The sequence below is a fragment of the Haplochromis burtoni genome, unplaced genomic scaffold (genome assembly GCF_018398535.1).
Source record: "Haplochromis burtoni strain Fernald_Lab_line unplaced genomic scaffold, NCSU_Asbu1 Contig_31, whole genome shotgun sequence".
NCBI classification, from domain to species: Eukaryota; Metazoa; Chordata; class Actinopteri; order Cichliformes; family Cichlidae; genus Haplochromis; species Haplochromis burtoni.
Genome location: NW_024582392.1, coordinates 2,861,874 through 2,872,517, shown reverse-complemented (window position 1 = coordinate 2,872,517; position 10,644 = coordinate 2,861,874). Strand labels below are relative to the sequence as shown.

Sequence of the window (10,644 nt, the reverse complement as noted above, 5' to 3'; positions counted from 1 at the left end):
CTTTATTTTTTGTTTTTAACAACTTAATTGTGTGATTTCAATTTCATAAACAGTATCGTAAACAAACATGCAACAAGAAGATAAGTCTTTAGAGAGATACACAAATTTGACCTTGCTAATCAAGACACATTTGCAGCTATTGTGTTGGACAGGTATGCAAGTGAGGTGTTTTATCATCCTATCAAGTCATTAAACAGAGTGGGGGTGCTGTTTGCGTTCCTGTCTCTTACTAGATTAAAAACAACAACAACGCAACAAAAACCAACCCCCTCCCCCCGCCAAAAAACGAGTGATGACTATAGATTCTGGCTCCTTACTGAGCCCTTCAGTATCAGTGGGGAAATTAGACAAGACAATGCAAAACAACGCAGTGTGGTGCAATGCTGGGAGAACTCATTAGAACACTACACAGAGTGTAGAACAGAGCCACATGATGCTTTGCAGCATGTCATCAGGGGTGTTATGAGTGTTATTACACAATGGTAATTTAATCGCTGCTGTACAATTATTTCATTTATTTTGAGAATTGAATGATAAGCTCACAGCCCAATTTAGAAGATCTCCATCAACACTGATGGAGTGTTTGTATGTTCAGATTTTTAGAACCGAACTGTTCAGCACAACAGACACTTGACTTTAGAGACCATCAGTACGCATAACTGGGTGCCTACAAATGCCTGTCACATGGAGTATGCTGAGACCATTAACCGCATAAGCATTAGTGAAATTGCCACTTGCTTCAGCTGCATAATATAGCAGAATCATTAACACAAACATATTAGCATCCCAGTGAGTTCTACATGAAAGTGATCCATAAAATTTTCCATAAATGCAAGTCTAAAAGCTGAAAAAAGGGGGAAAATAGGAAAAAAGGAATGGGCTTCAATACCAGACCAGTTGAGACCAGTTTGGCTTGCTCTCTTTATGCCTGATGTCTCATGGGTAAATCTGCCTTTCTCTGGCTCAGAGGAAACACACCTGTCAGAAACACACAGGAGAAATCTTCTGCTTTTATCTCCACAAGTAGACAAGCCAAGCAGCCATTACTGAAAAGCCTTTACCAGATGTTACCATGACTTTGCTGTTGCTTACCTCTTGGTTATTCATAACCTTTCTTTGGGGGAATTCAACCTACCTTTGGGATGACTTTTTCTAAAGTCTTAAATTAGAGCTAAAATAACTTAATCTGTTGTAAAATGTAATAACATTCCCTGATTTGAAAGCAACATGCTTATCTTAACATGTAAACTGCTGCACACAATGCACTATTCTATACAGTAGAATAATGCAACCAGATATTTTTTATTCTTTAACACCCCCCCACCACCACCACCAAAAATAAATAAAGAAATAAAAAGAAATAAAAAATAAAATAAATAAAATAAAGGGAGATTTATGGTGGAAGTTGAAGTTTCAGCATTGGCCATTTACTATGTTTAGGCATATGAGGCGTTTTATTGTGACAACAGTACACAGTACTGCTTGGTGATTCAGTGTGCCTGACTCACTAAAACTCTAACTGCATCACATTATGACCATCTGTTCACCTTTCTCTTGCATTTTATTAGATGACAACTGCAGGTGAAACTGCTTTTCTATGGCTGCTCTCGGAGTTAAAGCAATAAACGCAATATACAAACTCACTTTAAAACGATAAATGACAATATGCATTATTTTCTGCTTTTATAACATGGACATTTATTATAGCCATTAAAAATTGCTCATAAGTAGGGTTCAACCCCATTCACAAACACAATCAAATGATCATGTAGAATCCTGTATTGACGTGCCATAACCACAGGATGGCACTGTGGCTATATCTGTTAACCGAGAAAATCCTCCTGTCTGATCAGCACTAAAAAACTTTGAAGAAGTCTCCGCCCCCCCCCCCCCCCCCCAAGGAAACCATGAAAGGTAAAGTTGTGAAAGCTGAAGTCGAGGCGATTAAAAAAAGTATGACTTTAAAAGAGCTGGTGTTGTGATCTTGTTTCCTGTGATCCATATATATTGAGCAAAGGCAGAGTGATGGTTGAGTGGGGACTGCAGCACCTCAGTGGCCCTGCAGATGAATGAAGATGCAAATGGAGGGAGGGGGAAGTTAAAGCCTTTAGTGACACTAAGCACACCCCAGAGGCCCTGGTGCAGAACGCTCAGCCTCAGCACATCAAGGACGCAGCCCTCTGTCTGAGCGTCCCCTTGGCACGCGCTACATCCAGTCCGTCTACATTTTCATCCAGACAAACACTTGACTCCTTATGCCAAGCTGAGCCAATGACAAGAGACAGATGTGTCCTCCTCAGAGAATCCAGTTTGATAAGCTGGTCCACAAACTATTAAATAACCCAAAGAAACCACAGGAAAAAAACCCTCCTTCTGTTTAACATGAGAATGGATATGCCTGGAAACCGTACCTTCAGTCGCTGGCATCGTCTTGGCTGCAAATGTCAATTTCATGTCACATTCTCTCTCTATTCAGCCATGCTATCTGTGATTGCTACATCCTTTGCATGAGAATGGCTTGAAATGAACGCTGGCCTATTCTTCGGATCTCTGGAAATGACATGAATCTTAAAGGATGGGGCTGAATCCAATCACATGATCAGGCTTTACTTTATAGAATCTAAAATGGTGCACCACATTGTATCCTTTTACAGTTATGAAGGATGCCTCAACAAGATCATGGTGTGCTCATAGCTTTCTTTGTCAACCTTAGTTGACAAAGTAACTAGAAACTAAGCTTTCTGGTGGGACCTTCTCTATGCTAAAGAGTGTCACAGTTATGATGCAGGCCCCCTTGTGACATGTTGTTTCTGTGAGTCATTCAGGCATACAGAACTCTGGCTTTCCTCTCCACTGGTTACAGAAATACGGGTGAGCCCACAGCAGGTGAACCTGTCATACTCAGCACCTGCAAGATCCTAACAGCCAGCAGGGGAAAACTGAAGGACAGAGGAAGTTTTGTCATGAAGAGTTTTACTGTGCCACCTGGGAAGCTAAGCGACGAAGGTGAAACACAATGTTGTTTAAAGACACATGGCGAGAAAGACAAACTGTTAACAAAATGTCATTACTGCATGCTACAGGGTTAAGGCTACATTCTGGCAATGTAAGGCATCTTTATTTTCAAAATCAAAGTCAAAGAAGTGTGAATTGCCTTATGCATTTGAATATTATGGCAAACCAAGAAGATTCAAATTCAAATGACATCACTGTAAAGGGAACCCTTACAATGTTCTAGGATTTTAGGCCAGTGCTTCGGTAATACAACAAAACTCCGCACACACTTTTGGTCTTAGAGCTTTGCTCATACAGCTTTGCTTGGCACTATAATTTGTTTAAATGTTGATTTATGAACTAATAGTCGGTAATTGCTACTTAGTGCCACTGTTAATCCAAGCTGTCTGACTCCTGAAGCACATTAGGCCAGATTTGTATAATGAAGTAATTAGTTCAATTATGACGAAGAAAGTAGTGTTAGAGTAAGAAACAAGAAGCTCGAAAGTACTCCAGCGCCGTGAGCTTGTTTTCTATCTTGCAATTATGAAACTGTTTGTCTCAGCAGAGTAAGTAAAAAAAATATTCTGAGAAAATGCTTTTCTTAATTAAAACTTGCACATGTCAACAAAGTAAATTTGAAATTAGACATTTTTATTTTGTTGGTCTTCTGATACAAATTCTGGACTGACTTACTGCATCTCAAATATCAAGTTATTTCAGCTTGCTAAGAGTCCTTCCCACTTTACACTTTCAAAAAATATAGCCCTGTGTTTTCTGTTTGGCTTTGTCACCCGCTGGAAGCTGCCATCACAACTAAGAGTGCTCCATTGTCTGCTAGCATTGTCATTGTTATTAGTCTTTTGGATTGCCTGTGGAGGTATCGGCAGGCTCCGGGGAAGCAGGCGCCAGGCTGGATAATTAGTTGTTCTTCGATGCCAGACGGGCACGTTGCCGTCACTTGGAGGGGAAATGGAAGGTGGCATCACTATCACAGTAACACCGGAACAACCTTTGGTGTAAGGGCTGGGTTCCAGCGCATCTGTCACAGTACCAGTCATCTACCCACTGGCAAGACAATAACACTTACCAGTCTAGCAATACACACAAGGATAATTATTTGATCTCAAACTACATTATGCTTGTCACATTTATCATAATTAGCAGTAGTGATTTAGAATCGATATTTAGGTCCTGCATTGGTTCTGGTGATGATTGAATGTTTCAGGCATATTTCTCTGCAGGACTTACCAGAACAGCAAAACCAAAGAAGACAAAATATGTTCAGCTTTTATTTTTGTGCACTTATTTCATTTTTGATAATTGGAATGTTTACATCTGACATTCCAGAAGCTCCCCAAACTACATGGCTTTACTGCTGGAACTGCTGGTGGCTCTGGAGTGACAGTTCTGAAGCCTTCCATGAGAAATGTGGACAATGACGAGGAGTAAAGCTGTGCCTATGAGCAAGGTGCCCCCGAAGCCCAACAGAAGACCGTACAATACTGGCATAGCTACCTCCAAAGGCCCCTTCTGGTACGGAGGGACGCGAACCTGCTCCACAATCAGATCCAGGTCACGCCATGTCAGATCGCTAACTAACACACACACAGACACACACACAGCACAAACAGGACAGACACACTTACCATCTCAAAGGATTATGGGAGCATTTCTGTCAAGTTTTAACTTGAATGAAGCACCCAGGAGACTGACGAAATGGACAGGTGATAATTACATTTTGGGTTTCCTAACTGTCTTGGGAAATATTACTTGTATAGCGAGAGTGTTGATACTGAGAAGTAATGAGCTGGAAGCATGCCCACGACCACCAAATCTAATCTGTCATCTCATCTAAACACTTAATAGATTCAGGGTTCAGTGAAACATTATACCATTTGTCATTCATGGAGTCTCCAGAGGAATAACCCAGAAATCTCCTTTGGACATCCGTAGTCACAGATCTGGGCTTAGCATGGACACAGATGCTAAGACTTAGTTGTCTATCATGTTTTCCTGTTTTATGATCTACCAAGCTCAAAAGTGAAAAATTCAAGCTTTGAGTTAAGTGATCATACCCGTTCTTTTTCTGACCCTCTGGTGTCCGCGCTTTTGGTGTTTTGTGTCTGAAACAAAGTTTAAAGAGTTGACATATTTGTGATAATCTTCAACATAGCGCTTCAGGCTCAGGGCTTTGTCCTGGTTGATGTTCTTCCCCACTTCTGTGAAGACAAAATAACACAAGCGATCATTATTTCTCTGCATCTCAAGGTATAAATGTGTTTACGTATCCTATAAAAGATTGTAAAATTGGATTTGATTGTTGTTTTTTTGCAATGACCATAATTACTTCTAGCAGGAGAGCTCCTGCTGTCCTTCAGAATAAAACAAAATGAATCTCTCAGGTTTCGATGTATGAGTAGATCTCTTCAGATATGCAATCAAGTGTAAGATAATTGCTACATTTTGCATCCAGGCTTTTCCATCAAGGCCCCCACCCCACCCCAAACTCCAACTCATCTCTTCCTATCCTTTCCTTGTCTTTTTTTCACTCCAAAGCTGCTGATGAAAGGAGCAGATGGTTTGTTCTGTGGCTGGTGTCAGCTCCACTGAGTCCTCTGTCAGATCATTTACACCTCCCTCTACCCAACGCCACTCGGCTGTGGACTTGTGTGCACACTGGACTGCAACACATGCCAACGACTGGCATTCTGCAAAATATGCCACTTTTGAAGTTCCAATTAAAATAAATCTCAGAGTAATGAAGCAATTATACACTGTTGTTAAAATCTTGAGGAGGCCTTCTTGACCGAAATAAACCAATTTTGAAAATACACTGCCATGTACCCAAATGAGGCTTTGTTCTAATTTCCTTTTGTCAAGGGACATGCTGTGATGTCTGCTCATAGGGATTTGTTCCTATCAACAACACTGTACTGTGTATAAAAAGTCAGCCATTTTAATTTGAAAACCACTACATTAGTAGCACAACACAGTTGTTCTGTTTAAAAATAAATGATTCCATGCTACAGGAGGCAGGAGTCACCATTATTCTCACCAGTGGCGATGTCTGTTCTGCCGATGTGATGCAAGGCACGTGAAAGCCTGTCATAGTAGGTCTCCTTGCCGTACCTCAGCAGCCAGTCTGTCAGGGCCGTTTGGCACTGGGCTTCACTATCTAGTAAACACAAAACATATGGCCCTCAGAAAGACTTTTCTTTGACTGTCAGTTTGCTGCCAGAAACTCTCTAAGCTGAGCTGGCTGTGTGAGAAACAGACAGGTTTCAAGGTGCGCTTTGTCTTTATACCTTATTACAGCTCATAGCGTCTTTTCATCTCTCGCTAAAAAGTTAACTTTGCATTATTTGTTCTATAACTTATTTTTGCATTGAAATGAACAGTGACACTTAATGTTTAATGTATAAATAAGAAGCTTGTGACTTATGTGTTGCTGTCATCCTCAGATGTAGAAGTTTAGCTAACCTAGAGCAGAAGGCGTCTCTCTCTTGGCTCGAGGCTGGAGACCTAGGAGATTTTTTTCTGGCGAGAGGCGCTGAAGGTGCTCAAATATGTTTTCCTCTGGGTGAGAGAGGGCAGACAGGAGGTCCTCACACTCCTTAGGTGTCAGCATCTCCACTAAACGTTCCAGTTGTTGGACATCAATGTCTTCCGCCACTAAACAGCCATGACACAAACTACTAAAAGCGGTGCATAAACTCAAGGAAGACCACCAGTCTAACCAACAACATGGCAACGTGACCCTACACTGAAATCAGCTGCTGTCACATTAAATGTCATGCTTAATGAAGCATGGTGCAGACACAACAGAACATTTCTGCAGCACGGCTGTGCTTTCAATTAACAAGTGCCGCTTTTATGGCGTGAAACTGTCATTTTACCCTTCTCATCTGCAGTGCATAGAAACTCAATAATTCATACTTTATAACAGAGAACAGGAAAATCACAAATTTCATACTTCCTGTGTCAGCTCCAGTATTGCTGTCTGCTAATGGATACGAACCCAGCGTAAGAACATTTTCTCTCACCTGTGTCCTCTCCGACTGTTGAACTGTGTAGGAGAAAGAAGAAAGAGAAACAAAATTTCAAAATGTCCATGTCAGCTGTGTAGACCGATTTAATGCTGCTAACAATCAAGGATGTTTATTTCCAAAAAGTCTAAATGATCTAGAATTCAAATGTAAACAATGTAGCTGAGTCAGTTTTGTTTTGAATATGACTGGAATCTATTTTTTGTTAATCATTCATTAATATCTTTGGATTAGTAATATATCTATTGTATGTCAAGGGTTATAGTTAACAACTTTTTTTTTAAAAATCTTTATTTAAACAGCAAAAATATCCATTGAGTTTACAAAATCTATTTTACAAAGATGTCCTGGCAACCATAACAATAGTAAAAACAACTTATCATTTTGGGAAATGGAAAATTCTAACAAGAAAAAAAGAGTATTAAAAAATACTTTAGATTTATTAGAAGATTTATTAGGCATGATTTTCAGGTGTTTTGCAGCTACAGGTCATTTATTTTGTTTCCCATTTGGGACAGACAATAAACAAACCCCCGCTTCTTAGAAACCATCTTAGTTTATTTCCAAACTTCAACAGGAATAATACAAAAACAAACTTAAAACTTATTACAATGGCTACAAATGAATGACAACCTTGATCATGCAACATCCTCAAACTCAGGGCAACAACTTTTGATTGGAAGACAGTCGCACAAGTTGGCTTGTTGGAAGCAAGAGCCTGTGGACAGCCCTATCACAAGCACTGTGCTGAAAAAAGATACAATGACTAAATGACTATCACCCAGTGGCTCTGACCTCACTTGTTATGAAGTGATTTGAGGAGTTGGTCCTAGCACTGAACAGAAAAGGTGTCCCTCCTCTCTACATTAATACTTCTTTTCTTACTGGTAAAAAGGTCAACAGAGGATGACATTTCACTGGCCCTTCACATCGTCCTGTTACAGCTGTATCTATGGATGTTGTCACTTATTATAGCTCCAACTTGAACACCTCCTATCAAGCTGGCTATGAAGCCTACACCCTCCCCCAACCCCAAATGTGTTTTTGGTAATCACACATTTTTTGTTAACTTAATAATCCTATCTTATAAGTAAATGTCCTGCATTTATCACAACCCAAATTGCTTGAAATGTATTTGAAAAATGTAGCGCATTATGATGATTTTAACTGTCAGTTGGCCACTCTCTTTTATAAGCGTGCATAAGGAGATGCCACTTCCCTGTAGCAACATAGTGGATGGATTGACTCACAAGATTTCACAGGATTTAAGTCTGATGTAGGGGAGATGTAGGAGCCATGTGAGTATTGTTAGTTTGTTCTTTGGTTTACTGTTTTGAGCTGTGTTTGTTACCATAGTGACATGAATTCTGCATGCTTCACACAAGGGGTGTGTTTTCACATTACTTACCTGTTGACTCGGGCAACATCAGTATGGAGAGCATGGTGTAACATGTCGTTCGTGCCTTCGTGCATAGGCAAAAGATTCAGCCACTGCATTATTGCCATTTTCATACACATCAAACATTTTAGAGACTGCTTGTGTCCTGTTTACAAGGACATTGTCATCCTGGAGTGGACCACTCCCATTAGTATAAAAATAATTATTCAAAGTAAAATAGGATTTGACTCAAAACTAATTTGTATTGATTTAGGTGTGAATGCTTCTTCTAAAGGAAAATGCTGAAACCCAAAAAATCCCAGTGAGATGTGCCCCCAAGCCAAAACAGAGGGAACCGGATCCCCTCACTGTAGAGGTCAAGAGTTCATGAATTTCCTTTGATTTGTTATTCGTCTGTGTCTGGGGGCATTTCATCAGGGCTTGCACATTTTTTTATTGTCCCAATTGTGTTTGTTTGCTGTCTGAAAAAAACCCCCACATTGCTTGTAGCAATGCACTTAAAAGCCTGGTAGTGCAAATGTCTAAAACCTTTTAGAGGCCACTTGGAAAAAATCTTACTATTTTTCAAGCCACTGTGAAAAGCTTCAGCCACTGTTGAGTTTATATTCACATGAATGTACCCACATGCATAACCATGAGCCAAGAACATACTGCTTAGCTCTGTTTTGTTATTATTATTTCAGACAGACCCCTGCCATAAAGACAGATGAGCACAAACCTTGAGATGCAATGCTTTATTTTAAATGACACAGTTCTTAAAATCTCCAAGTCTGGTTTAAAAAAAGAGAGAGAAGAAAACCCTGTAGTTATAGACTTTATAAAAGCTGCAAAGCATAGCCCACACATGGAATCTGCATCACAAAATGCTGAAATCTTGCACAGAGTAACACTCAGGAATGGAAAAGTAAAGCAGCAAAGACTATTATCTTTGCCTTTCCCTTTAATGTGCGCTACTGGAGAGAAGTGTGATGGGAGTAGTGGAGAGGCATCTCTCTAGCACCAAGAAACATGTTTAATGTGTGGGCTACAGTGAGGGCATGTTTTAAATTGTTAATAAGCTTCATTTGCCAAACAGTAAAGGTTGTTTGTGTGGGCTGAGTCTTAAATTCTCCATGTTGGCTAATGAAAAAAAATCATGCTTTGGGGCTGAGAACCACGGAAACTCGGGTGTGGGTGGTATAATAGCTCTGTAATGATTTGAGATGTTGCACTTTTAGAAAAAAAGAAACACTGGGCACAAGGTTTGGAAAATTTATTCATATTAAACAGTTTTTCAATGCAGTATATATTGATTGAAAAGTATGCATAGCTTATTTCACACAAAAAGTACATAAACTATACTATACAACAGTGAATAAATGGAAGCACCTTGTGAAGAAATTAATAGTTTCCAACATTGAAAATGCAAACCATAAAACAGCAGGTAGAAACTGAGAAACTTCAAATTGCCACGTTTATAACCTATGACTCAGTTGCCTTCTGCTGTTTTGACTGAAGTCGTATTTCCATGTCTCTTACACTTCACACCACTGAAATCTGGTCAAATACAGATACAGACTCCGGTGGAATGAAGGATAGAACACATGGAATATTCTGGCAGCGTCTGAAATTAAAGATAAAAATGTACATTGCCAAAACACTGCGCAGTTTTCTTCAACCTTCTTCTCTGAATTTCTTTCTGGCTCCGATTCATCCGTTTCCCCAAAGTAATATACCAAAATCAGTGTGTTTTTGCAGGAACATTGATTCCTAAGTTACATTAAGGAAAGCCTTGAGCTTTACTTTCACTGTTAAGCTTCAAGATAGAGGCAGAACCTGGAAGTTGGTGCAGAGCATGCAATTGGGACTGTGAGATTTATGAGGAAGCCTCCGAGGTTGAGGGGGTGGCAATGAGTGCGGCAGGAATTGGATGTTGGCCTCTCCCTTAGTTTAAGTTTGAGCCTGAGCCTGAGCGAGACCAGGCCTGCCCTTCTTTGTGGCTCGAGGGTTTCAGGCTGCTGTTAAAATCCTTAGCTCTGGCACGTTATCACAGGCCTGAGTTGAATGACGGTTTAGTCAGTTAGCATCATTGATGCAACTGCAGCACAGGTCTCCTCGAGCCCACTGTGGCCAGCCGTGCTATCTGTATACCTCAGAGTCCTGCTCTTGGGGAAACAGAGTGTTCACTCTCCACACCTGAAGCTTTCTGATAGTACTTTTTTT

At 40.2% G+C, this 10,644-nt stretch overlaps 1 protein-coding gene across 3 annotated transcripts; it reads right to left on the bottom strand.

The window, feature by feature from the left end:
- Positions 1 to 3,686: 3,686 nt before the first annotated feature.
- LOC102297261 (transmembrane and death domain protein 1) lies at positions 3,687 to 7,182 on the bottom strand. 3 transcript variants are annotated; one of them, XM_005918899.2, is made up of 5 exons: positions 7,041 to 7,173; positions 6,478 to 6,669; positions 6,053 to 6,172; positions 5,073 to 5,216; positions 4,176 to 4,592 (listed from the first exon to the last, which is right to left on the bottom strand). In XM_005918899.2, exons 1-5 carry the CDS (start codon positions 7,108 to 7,110, stop codon positions 4,357 to 4,359), a joined length of 762 nt encoding a protein of 253 aa, XP_005918961.1. In that variant the 5' UTR covers positions 7,111 to 7,173; the 3' UTR covers positions 4,176 to 4,356. The 3 variants fall into 3 exon arrangements, with proteins under 3 accessions (XP_014188048.1, XP_005918961.1, XP_014188047.1); XM_014332561.2 differs by lacking the exon at positions 4,176 to 4,592 and adding an exon at positions 4,602 to 4,963 and having other exon boundaries at positions 7,041 to 7,177; XM_014332562.2 differs by lacking the exon at positions 6,478 to 6,669 and having other exon boundaries at positions 3,687 to 4,592; positions 7,041 to 7,182.
- Positions 7,183 to 10,644: the final 3,462 nt, after the last annotated feature.

What these genes read in the sequence shown, in the direction of transcription:
- LOC102297261 (XM_005918899.2), bottom strand. Translation starts at nt 7,110, where the DNA reads ATGGACATTTTGAAATTTTGTTTCTCTTTCTTCTTTCTCCTACACAGT. An exon ending in AACAGTCGGAGAGGACACAG is followed by an intron (nt 6,670 to 7,040) that starts GTGAGAGAAAAT and finishes ATGGCTGTTTAG; the next exon opens with TGGCGGAAGACATTGATGTC. An exon ending in CAGAACAGACATCGCCACTG is followed by an intron (nt 5,217 to 6,052) that starts GTGAGAATAATG and finishes TTGTCTTCACAG; the next exon opens with AAGTGGGGAAGAACATCAAC.